We start from the raw sequence: 19,351 nt of genomic DNA, 5'->3' as shown, positions 1-19,351 counted from the left end.
TTTTAATTATACCCGCACTAGCTACCCAGCTTAGTGATGTTCGTGGGATATTTTCGAGTCAAAACAAAGAAGGGTAGACGTAATTTATTGAATTTTTTGTGTTTTAGCTCGATCGAGTGTGTGTGTTCGTTGTGCGATCTTATGAAAAGTTGTATAGATATAAGAATATTAGAGGGAGATGGAAAAGGCCAAATACAAAATGACATGAATTATGGGAAAATGGAAGAGGGAAATGAAAATGGGCACAGAAGATGATGGAGAGGCAGTCAAAGATATGGGCAGATTTAAGTCTGTGGATGAAGTTATGGCGGAGGCAAGCTGACAGTTTGACGCCATGCAACTGGTTGTCCTGCAGCGGCACCGCCACAGATCGGCTGCCGCTGCCACTGCCTCTGCTGCTTGCCGCCCACCATGCACATCACCTCATCCTTCATGCTTCCTCCCTCCATTGGTTGGCTACCTGACCACGATGGTCCGAGAGCCAGGAACCAGACCGAAAATTTTCCATCTTTATTTACCCTCGTGGTAGGAATCACATATCTCCACAATAGTATCCACTTTGAGCATAAACTCTCGTGACTTTACTTTCGACTTCCGAGAATACTTCATACCAATGGAGATGATCATTACCTAAATTAACCTCAACCGTTCTAACCATGTTCATTAAAGTTAAATTGGTTTAAATTTGAATTTTAAAATATTAATTCATTAAAGTTATTGTTAGTAACGTTGTACTGAATGGGAATCAATTTTTATCTAAAGAAAAAAAGAGTGAGAATATATTAAATTAATAAAAACGTACCAAAAGCATAAACAAATAAAAAAAAAATAGAAAAAAAGTTGTGGACCCATTTTTCACCAGTTTTATTATATAAGACCAACCAATTAAAAAATTAATAATTAATTTATATTATCAATTTAAATTCTAAACTTATTTTTAGTAATTTAAATTTATATAATGGGTAGTTTTGAATTTTAATTGATGTAAGCCGAAATCATTGGGGGCATAAATGAAATTTCACCTAAATTTAGGTTTTTGGGCCGTAAGCTTTGTATAATCCATTTATTCCCAGTCCTGTAGGCTTTAAGTGGGTATTGAAGATGGGCCTTTACTAGAACGAGGCCCAATGTGACCCAGACCAATGTTTCAGTCTCAAAGCCCAAACACAAACTGTGGGCCCATCCCTTTCTTTCCATTCCTGTAGGCTTGAAGTGGGCTTTACTTCCATATTGGAAATGGGCCTATACTAGAACTAGGCCCAATGGGCCTAGACCAATGTTCTGTCTCAAAGTCCAAGTCCAAACTGTGGCAGCTTAAAAAATAATTTTTGAAAAGTCATTATAAACCAACCAACCCTTCATTTGACTATAATAGAACAAACAAACAAGCGTTAATGGCTTTGAGGAACAGTGATGTGTTAAAAAGCTTCAAAGCAACTCGAGAACCTAGCACGAAAATTGCATCGCTAATAACACTTTCTTCGTGGCCTCTTGATCTTGATATCTCACGACATTATGAACCCAGCTCACGTACTGTTTTAATGGATGAATAACCCAACCCTTGTAACGTACTACAGCCCCACGTGGCGAAGAGCCCACATCAAGGTGTCAAACCGTTCCGTCGATGTGAGCTCTTGGATAACTTTTATTCATTGAGCGACGGTGCTTACACTCGACATAGTCCACTTTAGACGTAAACCGGTGCAATTTTGTTTCAAGATTCAACCCAAAAAACCAACCACACTATATCCACATCTAACCACTGATATGTGGGCTGTGTCTATCTATCCAAAGTTGGTTAAAACCTTCACAAATTCTAAACAAAAGCATGATGTTTGAAATGTAAAATCATTGAATCAGTCATCAAGCTATGAAAGTCTGAGCTACCAGGCTGCTAAAATCAAACCACTTCTGTTCTATCCACAACAAATCCCAGCATCCCAAAAACATTCAATTCGAAGTGTTCTTATGCTTATCAAGATGAACATTACAATTGTTGGAATTATGATGAGAAAGCACTTACGGAGATTAAGGAGAAAGAGAGGCAAATGAATCACCACCACCCATAAACCACCTGTTCGCATCTCCGCTTCAGCCATCGGAAGCTGTTTCTGAAAGACCCCTTCATTTTGCCTTCCACAGAGTACATCTTGTAGCTAGCGACCCTCTTCTTCCTCTGAAATTCAGGGTCCGACAAGCTCCAAGACTTGGGGAAAGACCCACCACCCTTTTCCCCTTTCTTCATCTCCATCTGGGTCTGCGCATAAGACGCAGAATATGGCCTCAATTCGTATGAGCTTCGAGGGTTTGTGGCGTAGTTGCTCTCTGTGTTGATGTCCCCGCCGAACCCATTTCCATGCGGCCTGTAATCTTCCATGGGGATTGGGAGAGGAGGAAATTTAAAGGGTTTGATCTTAAAGGGAAAAGAAAGGTTAATTTGAAGAGCACAGCCCTGGGGAATGATGGAAAATGTGGGGTCCGGATTTGATTTTCTTCGTTTCTTAGCGTTTCTCAGCGCTCGGATTGGCTGACTTTTGGAATTAAGTCTCGGTGGCGTGTTCGTGCTGCGTTCATTGTTGTTTATTGATTAGACATTTCAAAGCTTTGATTAAGCCCAGCTTTTCCGTTTGGAACAACATGAATTAGTGGATTATTGAAGATATTCTAATTGTGAGGCTCAAAGTGATATATCACCCGTTAAAACAGACAATATTTATTAGAATATTAGATTTTAGTTGTTACAAATGGTATGAGTCAGACATGAGCGATGAACACTCACCACAAGAGATGAATTGTGAAATCCATATCAAATGGAGAGGCTAATGGTTGGACATTGAATGAAGTGCCAGCAAAACATTGGCCCCTAAATGAGATTGATTATCTACTAGCAGTAGACTTGAATTGTTACAAATGATGTTAGAGTCATGGTTGTGTGTCAGCTACAACAATGGACCCTAGAGAGGGAAATAATTAAAATTAATGTTAGTGTACTTGAAGAAAATAAGCTCCATCAGCCAATAAAAAGGTGACACGTAGGCAGGTGAAAAGAGTGGAGGAACATATGAACCGCAGGTGATTAAATCCCACGGGCTTTGTTGAGGGCCTGGTTTAGCTAGAAATGCAAGGGATAGAAAGGGGCAAAAGGACAAAGTTCCGTCGTTGGCGCAAAAATTTGGAGGCAATGCTCTGACGTAAATCGCAATTCCCCCTCCAACCATAACCGTACTCTCCGATTTCTTGATTTATTCTTCTCGGTCTCGTTCGATTCTTCTCTGTGTTTCGATTTTTCGGCTTTCAAGGAAGATATGTGGGAACCCATTTGTTTAACTCTGGCCGCCGCCGCCGGCAACAATATCGGCAAAATTATTCAGAAGAAGGGCACCGTCATTCTTCCTCCTCTCTCCTTCAAGCTCAAGGTACGGTTTCTCCTTTTCGTTTCAATTTCCTTTCTCCATGTCAACGGGCGTCGTGATTTTCCCGACATTTCCTTCTGGGTCATCTAATTTCATGCGATTCGTCTTCTTTTTCTCCCTTCAACTGCGATGGCTAGTTGTACTGTTTTTCTTTGACGTTGATCTTATTTGATCTTCAACTTTTCCTTACTTTCCGATTTCATTGGGTTGTATTCTGAATGTAAACTTTCTTACAGCGAATTCATTGAACGCGTTGATGAATTTCCTCTTGTTGTTTGTGTTGTGTAGGTGATAAGGGCTTACGCTTTTAACAAAACTTGGATCATAGGTTTTCTGATGGATATATTTGGAGCTGTTCTAATGCTGAGAGCGTTATCCCTCGCCCCTGTAAGTCCTTTATTCAGCTACTTGCGCCCTTTTCTTTTCGGTTTTTGATCGGCATTGGTTTATTGGATTTTGGCTGATGGAAATATCAATTGCTGTTTTGATGCCCAAGTGACTTCCCTTGCATTATGTATTGTCTATCACTATGAAAACAGCATGTAACCTAAATATTTCATCTCTAATTTGATGTTACAAAACCATTGTGTAGATTACTTCTTTCCCAAGAATCCGTACCTCACAGGAAAATTCATACAGTTCTGTCAATGTAGCACGGACTTTTTCTCCGCAATATGCAATTCTTTTCTAATTTCCGTCTTTCAGGTTTCCATAATTCAACCAGTTTCTGGATGTGGACTTGCCATCCTCTCTATTTTTTCACATTTTTATCTGAAGGAAATAATGAATGCTGTCGATTGGATGGGGATTACGCTTGCTGGCATTGGCACCATAGGTAATGTAAGTTCATCTTTGTGTCATTAAGCTAACTATTGTTTTGATCCTTTTTTCGCCTTTCCTGTCTTTTAAAGTTCATTTTATGCATCTGAGGTTTATCTCATGTCTTGTATCTCAGCTTTTTGTGAATTTTCACATTCCTTCCTACTTCTGTAATTTACTTGGCCGTTTTTTTGGGTTTCATTTCAAGGGGTTGGTGCTGGAGGCGAGGAGCAAAAGGCGTCTGCGATATCGATTTTCCATTTGCCATGGCTAGCTTTCATCATTACCATCTTGTTTGTAGGTATCTTATATTATTGACACCTTACGGTTTATAAAAATCTCTGGCCATGTAAACTAGATAAGGCATTTTATGTTAGTTTAGTTTTATGGTCTTGCTTGCAGAAATATATCCTTCTAGTACTCTGTAAATTAAGCTGTAAAAGATGAATGTGTTGAGTTCTAGAAATGATTGGGTATATGTATATGTTCTAACAGGTTCTTCTTAGCGGATGGCTTCATTTCTACAAACGTCAAAGGAAAGAACAAGAGTTGGTAAATTCATTGCTTTAGTATTGACTTTTCACTGGTTTTCTTGTCCTCCCAAAAAATAATATGTTACACATGTATATATGTTGCAGATGGAATTTGAAGTTGTCGAAGAAATAATATATGGCTTAGAATCTGGCATTTTGTTCGGGTACTGTTCTGGCTTGCACTCTTTTGCTTGATGGAATACATTTCCTGCAATTATTATGGTTGAGGATGACTAATAGGTATTAGAACTTTGCTTGACTGTGAGGAATCATGGCTCCTGCCCGATCGCGGTGGTATCCTAGTTTGTCTCAAGTTGAATCTTAGCCAGCTTTTCTTTCGACGGTCAGGATGGATTAGAAAATGAAAAGAGGAACTTTTAGTAGTTCTATAATTGTTATGGTTGACTGTATACGGTCATGATGTTTGAGGACTGAGTATAAGCATGCTATAGAGTTTTTAGTCGTTTACACATCTATGGCTTGCGTCGAGCCTGATCGACTCCACTCTTTTCTCTCGAGAACTATTTCCATGCAACATTTTGAAAGGGAAATAATCCAATCAGCTTTTCAGATTCGTATCAGCAAAATGTTACAATTTAAATCTGCAATTGCAGGATGGCATCTGTAATATCAAAAATGGGATTCTTATTCTTGGAGCAGGGTTTCCACGAAATATTGGTACCGATATGCATCCTGATAAGTATTTGTTGCAGTGCTACAGGATTTTACTATCAGGTACTTTGAACTCTTGGTGATTGATCTCTTTACCATTCTGTTCTGCTTTTAGTGTTCATTGTTTTATTGACAGCTTTTGCCTGTGTTATTCTAGTTCATAATGATGTTGTCTTTTCTTTAGTAGACTCGAGGACTAAAACATGGGAGGGCAATTGTGGTGTCTACATGTGCTGCTGTGGCATCTATCGTCACTGGTGTCGTTGCTGGTATGCTTGCTTTGGGTGAAGAATTGCCCTCGTCACCGACTGCTCGCCTCTTCCTTCTGCTGGGATGGTAAACTAGAAATACATACCCGTTCTATGGTTTCTACATCACTACCTTGACTTGATAAAGAAAATCGTTAACTACATTCCGTGTTTATGATAACTGACTGGACGATTTCGAGGGTCCAGTGCATTAAATACTTGGAAAGGCTTAGCTAGTGAAGATTGATTGACAATTGGATGCTTAATTGCTGTTTTTTCCTCCTAGAAAAGAATGGTCTTTGGTATATACGTACGTCGAATACAAGTTAATCTGCGTTTGTGGGTTAATGTTATTTATGCAAGACTTTCTCTGTATACAGGCTGCTAATCATCACAGGTGTTATTCTGCTTGTGAGTTCAGCACGACTGACCCGACGTCTTACTTGGCTATACCGACGATTTAAGCGAAGTGGTGTGGATAGGAGCTTTGGGCATAGATCTGGATCATCTGTGCGCCTACGAGATTCAAGCCCCAGTGCAATCATTCAGACAACCACATTGCAGAATATGATGTTATCATCAAAAGCCAAGGCTGACGCTTGAAGACCGTGAAGACGGTTCACGTGTAGATATAATACCAATGTGGGAGTCCATCCAGGTATGAACATATTCTGATCTGGGTTGGAATTTGGGAATGCACTCCACTTTCTCATGGGTGTGTTTTTTAGAATTATACCTTCTTGCTTGCTTAGGCACCACATATTTCGAGATCTCCTTTGATTGATTGTTTCAATGTTTGAGGCCATTTCATAATATCCAATTACCCATTATAATGTATGAATTTTGAAGAATGATGATGATCATGATCTTAGTCAATTTATGAAGATTGTTCAACCTTTTATTTTCTTGTGTTATACTCCAAGGTCCTCTTACTCAAGAAATTACATTCCAAAAAGTTAGGAAGTATGAGATCTTCTAATCAACTTTCTTACTACGTTTATCCTCGATGTGAGTACTAAATATTATTTAATTCTTTTTCAAATTTTGGCCTAACACTGCAGGATGGAGATTCAAATTTATGATACTGTGAGATCCTACATGAGTTAGAGAGAGTAATGAAACATTGTTTATAAGTGTATTGAAATCCCTCCCTAGCAGATGCATTTTAAGGGAAAAGTCCAAAGATGACAATATATGCTAGCGTTGTACTTAGACTGTTACAGATATCTTTGGTCAAGAGTCTAATGTTTCAACTTGTCGAGATAATTGGTGAGAAGAATCAACCACCTTTCTTTGTTTTTCTTTAAATAACATCACATCCGTTCTTTCTTTCTACTTGGAACGCCGAAGCAATAACATTCGGCGTTTCAGACAAAGTTGAGTTGAGGGAGATGGATCCATTATCCGATAACCTCAGCTTTCCATGATCTCCATTATTGCGAACAAACATGTCTAGCAGATCAGCAAGCAGTTCTGTAGGCTGTGGGGACTCATTGTAGAAAGAAAAGGCCCCCCCATGAAAAGGTAGGAATTAACAGCCAAAACCATCCACTCTCCTAGTTTCTACCACTTAACACCCGCAGGCACTTCACACTCACCACTCTGTTAGCATTACCAATAACTCTTTAATGACAAAAAAAGAAACCCAGCATTCAACAACACATCTTTCCCAAGCTTTCATCTCCAAATTCCTTAGTTTACGATTCTTCCAATCACAACCAGCCATGTGATTGATAGCAAGACTTCCTCATAGGACTACGGGAAAGATACCCACAACACAAAAACCCTACACCTGCTGCGGGAATGGACGATAACCTGAAAAACCCATGTGACACTTTTGGCAGACTGACTTCAGCCCAAGCTTGTCAAATAAAGCTAGCTTATGATGAACTGGATTTCCAGAGGTGACAGACCATTGGGTTTCCTGTAATTTTGGTACCTGCTACTTTTGTTTGTCTGTGTATTGATATTTGGGCATATGATATCTCATTTAAACCTTTTTCTGGGAAACCTCAAAAAGGACAATATCTGCAAGCGGTAAACTTGGGCGGTTACAAATAGTATCAGAGCCAGACACCAAATGGTGTGCCAACGAGGACGCTGGCCCCCAAAGGAGGTAGATTGTAAGATCTCGTATTGGTTGGAGAGGGGAACGAAACATTTTTTATAAGGTTGTGGGAACTTCTCTCTAGTAGACCGTTTTAAAATTTTAAGGGAAAGCCTGAAAGGAAAAGTCTCAAAAAAAGTATATCTGCTAGTAGTCGACTTGGATTGTCATAGGGTATCTCCTTCAAATGGGAAGCTAAGGATGATTTACCTGATCAATGAGGTGGCTTTGGTGTCTATCAACTCATGAGTTGTCCATCACAATTAGGAAAAGATATATATATTCACTTTTGTCCAAAAAAGGAGCATAAGAAATCATATCCATTCGTTTTCAAACTGAAAGACAGCTGAAGCATCTGAATCATGCAGTTTGTCCTTCAAGCTCAGTATAGCTATGGACCTTTAAACAAGTTGAATTACAAGGTGCTATTATAATCAGTGAAGCACTCAACAGGATAATATGGAAAATAAGTAACCTATTGGTGGGACGAGGCCTTCAAAGTGCAAAGAAAGTGGTGACCTATGAGATCCCACATCGGTTAAAGCAGGAAATAAAACATTTTCTATAAGGGTGTGAAAACCTCTCTCTAATAGAACCGTGAGGTTAACGACGATACATAACAGACTAAATCGGACAATACCTACTAGCGGTGAGCATGAACTGTTACATGACCAGTTCACTAGATACATGACCAGTTCACTAGATACATGACCAGTTCACTAGATAGGATTGGTGTTTGGATTGACCACAAACCAAGCACTTTGTAAATAGAAAGAGGCATTTATTAGAACTCAAATCACAAAGAACACAAGTACACAATGATGAACCACTTATGGCCCCATCACAACATGATTAAAAATGAAGACCCATTACCACTTACCAGTCATGGGTTATGTTCTTGGCACTGGTCGTTACCAAGCTGCTCCAATTCCCAGCTTTCATGTGGAGCAATGTGTTCACTGAATGGAGTATGTTCCTGCACAAACCAAGAATTAGAATGGCTTTAGTTTTCAGAGACAGAATTAGAATGGCTTTGGTTTTCAGATAGATACCTCCATTTTCTCCATGAGTTCCTTTGCTGTTGGAGCAGATATCACAATCGCTCGAGCACCAGGCTTAATGAAACCTTCCACAACGCCATTATCAAACAGAGCCAACAAAGAGTTGTAGTAACCATCAACATTAAGCAGCCCAACCTGCGCAGAGTAATTAAGCTTAATATACAACCTTCAACCACATAATTTGCAAAGGCTACGCTTACTGGTTTCTTATGGATACCCAGTTGAGCCCAGGTTATCATTTCCAACAGCTCTTCCATTGTCCCATACCCTCCTAAACCAAATAACAATCATACATTAAACACACTATTGGCTACAATTAGCTTCAATTAGCTACAATTATGTGGAGAGTTACCAGGAAGAGCAATAAAAGCATCTGATTCTCGAGCCATTGCAGCTTTGCGCTCATGCATGTCCAAAACTGTTCTTACCTCCCCAACAGTTTGTCCAGAAATCTATCAGGATCATCCAACACAATTTACAGAGACATGTTATGAGTTTAGAGACACTAAAATGGAGAAACAAACTTAGCTTATATACCTCATGGGGCATCAAAGCTTTTGGAATGATCCTGCATCAAAACATGAATCAATAATACATTCGATTCTTGCATACAAAACTGCCCAAATTTGGATCTATCCTACCCAAGAACATGGCAGCCTCCATCGTATACAGTCTGTGATATCAAACCCATAAGCCCAACACTTCCCCCACCGTACGCCAAATCAATCTTCCTCGCGACCTGGAAATGGAAACCACAGAAACAAGAACATTAAGAAATAACCTAATAACGCAATCAATGGTAAAACTCAATGGATTGGAGAAGAAGCTAACCAGTTCATTTCCGAGATCAAGAGCAGCATCGCTGAAGACTTTCCGATGGCCGGAGTTGCTGCCGCAGAAGACGCAGACTCTCTTGAACTTGCTTCTTGAATTGTTCGCTTCCATTCACGATCGGAGTGTTTGTTAACATAAATGGTGAAGAAACATTGGGAAAAGGCAGTAGCGGCGGTATCTTCTACAGATTATACCCTTTTATATATATATATATATATATATATATATATATGGTGAAGGATTGAAACTCTTCCCAAAAAAGGAGAAACAAAACAAAAGGGAATTTCAGAACCCCATTACTAAAAGAGACAACAAGAGAGGGGGTTTGTTTGGAATTTGAGGATGTTGAAGGAATGGAGCGAAAAACGGCAATTAGAATTGGGAAGAACAGATGATGGGGGCCTTTATATATCAAACCACGACCACCCCACATGCCTTCATTCCCTTTCTAATTCCATCTCCCATTTTGTCGCCCATCCGAATCACCACCATCACTCTTTAAACAAATTAAAGTAAATTAAACCTTACAAAACTGAAACTACTCTCCTTTAATCATCTTCTTCAATCAAGATAATCACATTGCCACGCTGTGATTTCCAATTGGCTCCTTCCCTTTTTTTCCTTTTTCTTTCTTTCTTTTTTTTTTGTTCTTGTTCATCATTAATTATTGCACGAATTATTGTCCCCATATCTTTGTTTGCTATACATCTCATTAGTAGATGTTTCCAAATCATTGCCTTTATAACTTATCAATTAGACATTAGTTGTTACTTCTATGAATCTCAGCATAGCTAAGTAGAAAAATATCAACTGTTTTCCTATTTTATTTATGCAATGGTGGAACTAAATAAATTATTTTAAATTTATAGAAATTAACTTTGATTTTAAAATAAGTTTATAAAAAAAATTAACAATAATATAATATGTATAAAAAATAATTAAAATATTAAAAAAAAATGAAGATATTTGAGTGGAATTAACGTGTATTTTTATGGGATATATTATACCACTTACTTACGTGACAAATATATTTTTATTAATATTATATTTCAATTAGTTTGGTTGACTTTTGAAGTGGGAGTATGGGGATTTTTTTAATGTAAGAAATTAAGGGTGAAGGCTACGCCAATCCAAATAATAATTAAACTACAAATATATATATATATATATATATAGACACTCACACACATAATACAAGCTTTGGGGTTTCTTAATTAAAAAAATAAAATAATTACAAATGTTAAACTTTTATTAATGTCGGCAAGTCTGGTGTGTTCTAAAGTTCTAATTAGTGGATTATTTTATTTATTAAAAAATGTAGTTACAATAATTTATTTGGAAAAAAAAAAGAAAAAACAGGTGCCGTTGGATTTCGTTGGTCGACCCAGACGTTACCAGTATGGCGTCCAATAGGACAACCCAGATTAATATATATATTATAGATATGCACAGTTCATTGTCTTTTTTTCTTTTTGAAATTTGAATTTAAAATAGTGATATTTAATTATTTTGCTGTGTTTCATAAAATATTTTTTTGATTTTGAAATACAAAAGTTTTTATTATTACTGGTGTATCGATAACGACAAAAATGCACATTTTAAAGAAAAAACGAAGTCTTTTTAAAATCAATTTATAGGTTGACGTGGAATATAATTTGTAAAAATTGTAATTTCCTCCCAATTTCAATATATATATATACTTTTTTTTTCCTTTTAATTATTATTATTTTTTTTTTAATAATTTAACATGTAAATAGGTTACTTATTTTTAAGAGATTATCGAACATATTTTGGAAGTTTTTCTTAGTCATAATATGATTTAGACATTTCCTCCTTGGTTCGTCCTAGTAGTACTAAACAGAGCATTGGATTCCAAAGGGATGGGTGAGATCGGACGGTGGGGAATCACCTACAAGAAAGTGATGAAATAAAGAGAAAAAGAGGGCTTCTGGTCTCCTACGTGTTTTTTGTTCTGCTATCATCTATCTACCCGTGCTTTCTAGCGTGCCTTTTCATGGAAGATTTGTTTGTTTGTTTTTTTCGGGGAAATCGAGGGTGGGGTAATTTCGTAATATTGTAAAACCCCAAGAGTAAAAAAGAAACCTTTATGGCCTATTGAAATCGAGCGGGAGGAAGCCCCACTAAGCGACCTCCCTCCCTCCCTCCATCGTTATATTTTGAAATTCAAATGGGAAGCTGTGGTTGGTTGTCCATGAACTCTCCACTTTCCCACGAACAAAACTAAACCCATTTCTCTTTCAAAGATTTTGAATTGTTCCTCTGCTCAAAAAGGCTGGAGTTCCTTTCTGTCCTTAAGATAACCATTGCCTCTAAAGCTTTGACTATCTGATATCATTTAATACTCATTGCTCTGTTTCTTCTCTGATTTGATGGGGGGTTCTGGGAAATGGAGGAAGGTCTTTACAGGACAGAGGAAGTCTGAGAAGGACGACAATGTGAGCTGAATTTTGGATTTGTTCTTTCTTTCTTTCTTTTCCAATCTGTTTTTGAAGCTTGGCAATGGTGATTGTTTGTTTGTGTGTGTTTTTACAGGAGAAGTTGTGTAGTAAAACTAAGAAATGGAGGCTATGGAGGAGCCCTTCAGGGGATTTGAGCTCTGTATGGAAGGGTTACAAAGGGGCACATAAAGCAGCTTCTGAAGGCTCTGATTCTCCTCGTGCGCCTGATTCTTTTACTGCCGCCGTCGCCGCCGTCCTCCGTGCTCCGCCGAAGAATTTCAGGGTTGTCCGCCAAGAATGGGCTGCAATTCGGATCCAAACTGCATTTCGTGGTTTCTTGGTACAACTCTTTCCTCTTCATGCTAATAAGTTTCTAACTCTGTTTAGGACACCATGGGAAGTTCTTTACTGATTTGGTCGTGGAACTTTTTGTAGTCTAGGAGGGCTCTTAGAGCCTTGAAGGGAGTGGTGAGGCTTCAAGCTCTGGTGAGGGGTCGTTTGGTGAGGAAGCAGGCAGCTATTACACTGAGGTGCATGCAGGCTCTGGTTAGAGTCCAAGCTCGTGTCCGAGCGCGTCATGTGAGGATGTCGGTTGAGGGGCAGGCTGTGCAGCAATTGCTTAATGAACATCGCAGCAAGGCTGATCTCCTAAAGCAAGCTGAGGTTGTCATAATACAAGGAGAAGATGTTATTATGAATTGTATATCAAAACATCGCCATTGAGAACTGAAGTATGCATTTGGTTCATTTGCAGGAAGGTTGGTGTGATAGCAAAGGGACAATGGAAGATATCAAAGCTAAGTTACAAATGAAGCAATATGGAGCATTTAAGAGGGAAAGAGCAATTGCTTACTCTCTTGTTCAGAAGGTATAATAGTCGAGATACTTCCGATCATGTATCGCGTGTCGGTTTTTCCTTTGAGAAATAATATCTCAGTTTGGTTTTTGTGTTTATTTTTTGCTCTCCAGCAATTGAAGGCAACACCAAGCTCAACTTCGCAAATAAATGCATCGATTTACGCTCTTAAGAATTCCGAGTTCGACAAGAACAATTGGGGATGGAGTTGGTTGGAGAGATGGATGGCAGCTAAGCCATGGGAGTCAATGTTGAAAGAACAATCTCGCACTGATTCCATTGAGGTCACTCCACCACCTTCAAAGAAATGTATAGAGTCTATTGTACCTAAACATTCCATAGTTTCTGAACCAGGTTTGGTGAAGATTCGGAGAAACAATGTATCCACTAGGATATCTGCTAAACCTCCCTCAAGTGGGCAAGCTCGTTCTTGTTCCAGCCCAAGTTCTGATTTCCGGTATGATGAGAGCTCTGTTTCATCTTCGATCTGCACGTCGACAACTCCTGCGTCGGGGAATGTTTTCTCATCCATTGAAAGACCTGAGAATAGCAGTTACAGTAGGCCAAGTTACATGAACCCTACAGAGTCGACGAAGGTGAAGCAGAAAACAAACAGTCACTTATCGCATCGAGTTCAAAGGCAGTCCATGGATGAGTATCAATTCCTTCAGAAGTCAGCAGGTTTCTCTAATGGGGATTCTAAGAGCAGTGCTGGCTCTGATTCATCAGTCAACCCCTTTAAGCCATTCATGCTGTCCACACGATTGGATAAGAATGGAACAAAGCTAAGATCATGAGCAATTAGAGAGAGGCTCGCGATTGGATAAGAATGGAACAAAGCTAAGATCATGAGCAATTAGAGAGAGGCTCGCTTATGAAACCTGTTTCTGTTCATTCTAGAAGAGTTCTGCACTGCCTTATTTCTTAATTCCTGCCATCAAAATTGTGAATCATTCGACAGAGTTGTATTGTGTCAGATCCAATGGAGAATGGCTCGTTCTTTGTATTATAGCTCTTGTTTTTGCCACTTCTGCAAATTTTGTTTAGAACTCTTGGCCTAAGCTTATATTATCTGGATCAGATCCTTTTGATCAAAGAAGATTTTCTGTTTATGTAATTTCAGGTAGTAACTAACACCAAAGATGGTTTTGGGGAGAATATATATTTTAGAAACATACATAACCTTCTTTTGACATAGCTTTGATGATTGACACTTAGCGTACAAACTGATAGAATAAGATTCTCACAGCCTAGAAGATTTTGGCCACAGTCAATGTAATACCCTCTATTTACGGTTAATCACTCTGAGCTTGACACCATTCTTGAAGTTGAGAATGACACCATACTCAAGTTCAAGAGGATGTTCCATGGAGAGGGAATGCCTAAATGCAAACTTCCTATACAAATGAATCAAAGTGAGCTTCAATTCCTGAAGGGCGAACTTCTGACCGATACATGCTCGAGGACCAATTCCGAATGGGATTAAGGCATAGGGGTGTCTTTGTTTCTCCTCTTCTGCATCTGGATCAAACCTCTCGGGTTTAAATTTATCAGGTTCTGGAAAATTCTTTGGATCCTTGGCAAGAACTCCAAGTGCTAACCAAACCCATGTTCCCTAATCTCATAAAAAAGAAGTGTCTTTCAGTTAGTTAGACTGATTCACTGAGTTGCTTGAAGACAAAGATGCATCAGTTGGTTTTCATTGAATTACCTTGGGAAGAAGATATCCACCAATCTCCACGTCTTTAGATGTCTCCCTAGCTACTAGAGGGGAAACAGTGTAGAACCTCATAGCCTCTTTAATCACCTGCCCTCACAGAATACGATAACAATGAATCTTCTCATGTGAGAGGTCTTAAACTATAGAAACGAGAACATAACCCAAATTACTTAACCTGATCAAGATATGGAAACTTTTGTTGAAGATCATTAGCTGTTGGTATCTGATCTGATGGACCATAGTTGTCAATCTCTTCTAGCAACTTCTTCTCGACTTCTGGATGTCCAGCAACTAAATATACAATAGAAGACAACGTGAATGCTGTAGTAGCTGACCCAGCAAGTAGGTGTTCGTACGTGACTGCGCTGATGTAGTCTGGAGAGAAGACATTCCTTGATACCGTCTCTGACTCTCTTGCTCTCAAAATGAGAGATAAGAAGTCTTTTGAACTTCGATCGTTACACTTCATTCTCTTGTCCACAATCTCATTAAGCCGACCACTTAACTTCTGATTTGTCCGGTCAACTTTCCAGTCCATGGTGGATGGTATTCTCTTCAGGATTTGTCTAAATGGTTCTTGGAGTATAGGGACAAGAAGTCCCAAAATGATTGAGAAGGAACCCGATAAATCCATCTTGAGCTGCGTTGTGGAGTAGATATGTTGATTGATGAAGTCTGAAACTTCATCATTTTTGCTGTCATGGCCATTGGTACCGCAAGTTTTGGTTGCTTGAGGATTAGAGAGCCCAAAGTTGACACCGAAGGCTGCTGTTCCAATTACATCGGTGGTCAATTTGAGGGAGAGATTGGAGAAAGGGATGTCTTCCTCGACAGAGGAATGGAGATTTTGAGTGGCAGTTTCAATGATTGATTGCATAGTAGGTATTAGTCTCGTTAGATGAGAGGGCTGATAGACCGATAGTATAGTGTTTCGCATTGTCGACCATCTTGCATCCCTTTAAAATTAAATGGAGTAGTTAAGCAGTTGATAGAGTTTTTTTCCCCCTTAGAAAAGGAAAGAACGAAAAAGAAAAGTACCTTGTGAAGAAAAGACCTTTCTGATGAAGCGGGGAAGCTGATATTGGAGAAGGGACACTTCTATTTGGGATGTCCTTGAATTTCTTGATACCAACTTCTTTACAAAGCTCGGGGTCTGCTATAATTATCAATGGCTGCCTACCCATATGGAACCTGTTTGATTAAAAATAGTTGGAAGAATTTCATTAATACAAGCAAAACCAACATTTCATTCCCCACACAGAGGTTTCAGGGGTTACCACCCTTCACTGTATGTTCGAGTAACTTTTGCTGTCGGCAAAAGGAATTATAGTGCAATCCCATCAAAATCTTTGGCCAGTAGCATATCATTACAATCATTGAATATTGCCACACTGTTATTCCCTTTTCATTTCACATCAATAGATATCATCAAATTCCCCTGGTCTATGTACATCCATCCATCGATTTCGAAATTTACAGGGGTTATATAGAAATACTTGGCCATTTATATTCATAATTTTACGAAAAGAAAAGATTTTAAGAGCGTGCAAGTGAATAGAACCAAATTATGCCTACAATATCCCAATAACTGCACAGTCGAGCTAAGGTAAGATAAGCGACGTCGTTTGTTGACCATCTCCGAAGTAAAAAGGAAGGATTTTTAAGATAGGAAAATCAGAAGAAGAAGACAGGAAACTGACCTGAAGATAGGGCCATATTGGGAGGCGAGGACAGAGAAAACGTCTGGGCCGTACTTAGCCAGCAAGGGAAGGTGTCCGACCAGCGGAATAGCTGGTGGACCAGGCACCCTTCTCACTCCCCAGTACGGTCCATAGAAATAAACCAATCCCCCTCCCACGACGCACAACGTCGTGAACAATAGTGCACCCACTCCCACAGGCACACTCGCCACCACTGTTCGGAAAAAACCATCCATTTTTCTCGATAGCCAAAAGGAGGAAAAGGGAGAAGAAGAAAGCGAGAGAGAGAAAGGGAAAGGAAAAGGGAAAGGGAGAGTGCGTTGACTGTTGAGTTTATTTTGTTGTGGTGCGTGGTTTGTGTTTAAATAAGACAATTGGGGAGGGAAATGAAAATAACAAGAAGAGGGTGGGGGTGGCAGTGGGAGTTTCACTAAGATAGGTTCTTTTGTCGGTACACGAATGATTATACGAGTGGAAATAATGAAACGACCATCGAAGTCCTTTTATTCTTCTGTTATTCTGCATCGTTGAAATGTTTGGATGGTGAAGAATTCATCATATTCTGCAGTCTAGTTTGCTTTTTTCATAATGTTTAACACAAAATTCAACTCAACAATACACTAAACGGCAAAAGAAGCCTCTAGTGGAAGAGTAAAACTAAATCCCATATCATCCAGTGGCAGTTATTTTCTTCTACACCCCTCGGGTCGAACTGAAAGAGATTATTTTTTCAGAGGTGATCTTTAAGTTTCAACGTTTTGTACCAATCCATCCGACAGCGGTACATTATTGATGCGTATCACGGTACGCCCACGATGGGTAAAGGGACAGCTTATTCTTAATCATATAGACGCACTTGAGACAGCTAGTTCCTAATATTCCAATTTTGAAGGCAAAGAATCAAGTCCTGCGTACATCATCGATTTCATAATACATGGCGAATATTCTTATAGGCTTGGATCTATATGGAAAATGAAAATTCTCATGGAGGCGGTTTTGTCGTAAGTGGTAGGAATTTTCTTTGAGCAATTTTGTTTTGTATTGTGACTTTTCTCAAACAAAGATATTAAATTTTAGACGTTGCGGCTTTGTCCTGGTCTCGTGTATTCGGTTGTTCATATACCTCATCATCATCAACTCAGTGTTTTCTATATATTTGTGTGATGGATGAGGATGGGGATGAGGATGGGGATGAAAATGGGACATGGGGATAAGAGAGTAATTGAATCAAAGATGGATTTGTGAGTTTCAAAGTGATGGATTTGTCACAATCTTGACCTGCACGCGCACTTTGTCATGCAGATAAAACCAGAGTGGCCCTGGACCAGCCATACTCAGTAGTTGATGGGATTGGGAACTGGACACGTTTCTAAACAAACATATATATATATATATATATATATAAACTATGCACGCAAATATCTAAAGAAAAAGAGCAGAAGCGGTGGAGAACAGACAGTGGAAGGGAAACTAACTTGGTCGGCCTCTGGTCTTGGATTCCATACTAGCAAGTTGAATTTCCTGCAAAATAATGACACCAAAAGAGGAATCAGATCAGAGTTTAGAACTGTTAAACAATTTAATGGACCCGAGCTCAAATTATGCAATGCAAACAATTATGGACGTCGCCCACTCACCACCGTATGCGCATCGCAACCATCTTCAAGACCAGTCATAAATTGTAGCAAATCCCCAACGATCCAGATATCCTTCAGTGAACTCTGCAGTAAATAGAGCATAAGAAAAAGAGCCACAGATCCAAATTACAGAACTACGATTCCAAAATTTCCAAATTATAACTTCTCGAATTTTGAGTATTGATTTTATCATCACACAGCGATTGGGCTATAGATTCGTGCAAGTATAATCTTCTTCTGTTTTTCCTAAAACTCGCACAATATTATCAATAGCTAGGGCGAATTTATCAACTCATTCATCAAAACGAACGAAAATCCTCGACATATCAGCTACGCGATGGAGAAACAACAATCCATATTTTTCAACAAATATGAAATCAAAGAACTGAATCGATGAACTTTCAACAAATATGAAATCAAAGAACTGAATCGATGAACTTATGGCGCTATATAAATTACCGCGCTCTTGAAGTAGCCAATAACAGCATCGCGGCACCCCCGGTCATACATTGCTGTTTCCATCAATGATCCTCTTCCGGTAGCAACAAATGTGCAAAGTTTAAATCAATCTCGTAAACCATTACAGAAGCAATACTTTTACAGTGTCAATCAGCTTCAAATGGATACCCAAAATGTAACGCTGATCGGAAGCTGATCGAAAAATTGGAGGGAATGGCCACAGCGACGTCAGAGGATATACGAAGAAAATAAGCCCCTTGGTTTATTTGAACCGGGTTTAACTTAATCCAAACAATTGAAGCCCAAATTACCCGAGCTGTTGGGTAAGAAACAATTGGTCTTCAAAAATGGGCTGCAATAATCGGCCCATCGTTTTTTAGTTAATTAAATAGACACAAATATCTAAATTTATAATTAAACTTTATTTTAATTAAATATAATAAAAGTAAATTCAAAATTATATAGTTAGGTCAAGCATATTATTTTTACAAGTACTTTAAATAAACAATTAATTATACGAATAGGATTTAGTGGAGGACGGAAATCCTATAGATATTGTTAGATAATTGAAACCAGCTCATATAGATACTCTTATTATTTTTACATTGATACCCTTATTTTTAAATCTCGGGAAGCCTCCAAATCAATATATTTCCTCTTCGAGCTTCCCTTCAAGATTTTAAAATGCGTTTGCTAGAGAGAGACTTATTGTTAGACGAACACGACTCTCCACAATGGTATGATATTATCCACTTTGAATGTAAGCTCTCATGACTTTGCTTTGGGCTTCTCCAAATGCCTCAGACCCGATTGGGTTAGTATTCATCACTTAT

At 38.8% G+C, this 19,351-nt stretch overlaps 4 protein-coding genes across 6 annotated transcripts; 2 read left to right on the top strand and 2 right to left on the bottom strand.

The window, feature by feature from the left end:
* The first annotated feature begins 3,126 nt into the window (after nucleotides 1-3,126).
* Nucleotides 3,127-6,591, top strand: LOC111796568 (probable magnesium transporter NIPA9). Its single transcript, XM_023679242.1, has 9 exons — nucleotides 3,127-3,416; nucleotides 3,702-3,800; nucleotides 4,119-4,248; nucleotides 4,441-4,529; nucleotides 4,728-4,784; nucleotides 4,871-4,929; nucleotides 5,380-5,500; nucleotides 5,625-5,773; nucleotides 6,066-6,591. Exons 1-9 carry the CDS (start codon nucleotides 3,306-3,308, stop codon nucleotides 6,286-6,288), a joined length of 1,038 nt encoding a protein of 345 aa, XP_023535010.1. The 5' UTR covers nucleotides 3,127-3,305; the 3' UTR covers nucleotides 6,289-6,591.
* Nucleotides 6,592-8,603: 2,012 nt separating this feature from the next.
* Nucleotides 8,604-9,884, bottom strand: LOC111796584 (cytokinin riboside 5'-monophosphate phosphoribohydrolase LOG8-like). Its single transcript, XM_023679272.1, has 7 exons — nucleotides 9,685-9,884; nucleotides 9,495-9,592; nucleotides 9,391-9,421; nucleotides 9,206-9,305; nucleotides 9,054-9,124; nucleotides 8,845-8,988; nucleotides 8,604-8,768 (listed from the first exon to the last, which is right to left on the bottom strand). Exons 1-7 carry the CDS (start codon nucleotides 9,796-9,798, stop codon nucleotides 8,676-8,678), a joined length of 651 nt encoding a protein of 216 aa, XP_023535040.1. The 5' UTR covers nucleotides 9,799-9,884; the 3' UTR covers nucleotides 8,604-8,675.
* A 1,958-nt stretch (nucleotides 9,885-11,842) lies between these two features.
* On the top strand, nucleotides 11,843-14,094 carry LOC111797560 (protein IQ-DOMAIN 1-like). Of its 2 annotated transcripts, XM_023680605.1 has the most exons (6): nucleotides 11,843-12,143; nucleotides 12,241-12,486; nucleotides 12,582-12,809; nucleotides 12,901-13,014; nucleotides 13,116-13,813; nucleotides 13,869-14,094. In XM_023680605.1, exons 1-5 carry the CDS (start codon nucleotides 12,078-12,080, stop codon nucleotides 13,797-13,799), a joined length of 1,338 nt encoding a protein of 445 aa, XP_023536373.1. In that variant the 5' UTR covers nucleotides 11,843-12,077; the 3' UTR covers nucleotides 13,800-13,813; nucleotides 13,869-14,094. The 2 variants fall into 2 exon arrangements, with proteins under 2 accessions (XP_023536373.1, XP_023536372.1); XM_023680604.1 differs by having other exon boundaries at nucleotides 13,116-14,094.
* Nucleotides 14,095-14,145: 51 nt separating this feature from the next.
* LOC111797559 (cytochrome P450 711A1) lies at nucleotides 14,146-18,734 on the bottom strand. 2 transcript variants are annotated; one of them, XM_023680601.1, is made up of 7 exons: nucleotides 18,519-18,734; nucleotides 18,060-18,143; nucleotides 17,898-17,943; nucleotides 15,761-15,913; nucleotides 14,898-15,678; nucleotides 14,714-14,809; nucleotides 14,146-14,617 (listed from the first exon to the last, which is right to left on the bottom strand). In XM_023680601.1, exons 4-7 carry the CDS (start codon nucleotides 15,904-15,906, stop codon nucleotides 14,288-14,290), a joined length of 1,353 nt encoding a protein of 450 aa, XP_023536369.1. In that variant the 5' UTR covers nucleotides 15,907-15,913; nucleotides 17,898-17,943; nucleotides 18,060-18,143; nucleotides 18,519-18,734; the 3' UTR covers nucleotides 14,146-14,287. The 2 variants fall into 2 exon arrangements, with proteins under 2 accessions (XP_023536369.1, XP_023536371.1); XM_023680603.1 differs by lacking the exons at nucleotides 17,898-17,943; nucleotides 18,060-18,143; nucleotides 18,519-18,734 and adding an exon at nucleotides 16,423-16,905.
* Nucleotides 18,735-19,351: the final 617 nt, after the last annotated feature.

Source organism: Cucurbita pepo, chromosome LG06, assembly GCF_002806865.2.
Source record: "Cucurbita pepo subsp. pepo cultivar mu-cu-16 chromosome LG06, ASM280686v2, whole genome shotgun sequence".
Classification (NCBI taxonomy): domain Eukaryota; kingdom Viridiplantae; phylum Streptophyta; class Magnoliopsida; order Cucurbitales; family Cucurbitaceae; genus Cucurbita; species Cucurbita pepo.
The sequence above is the reverse complement of the archived record's forward strand: the minus strand, read 5'-3'. Positions and strand labels throughout refer to the sequence as shown.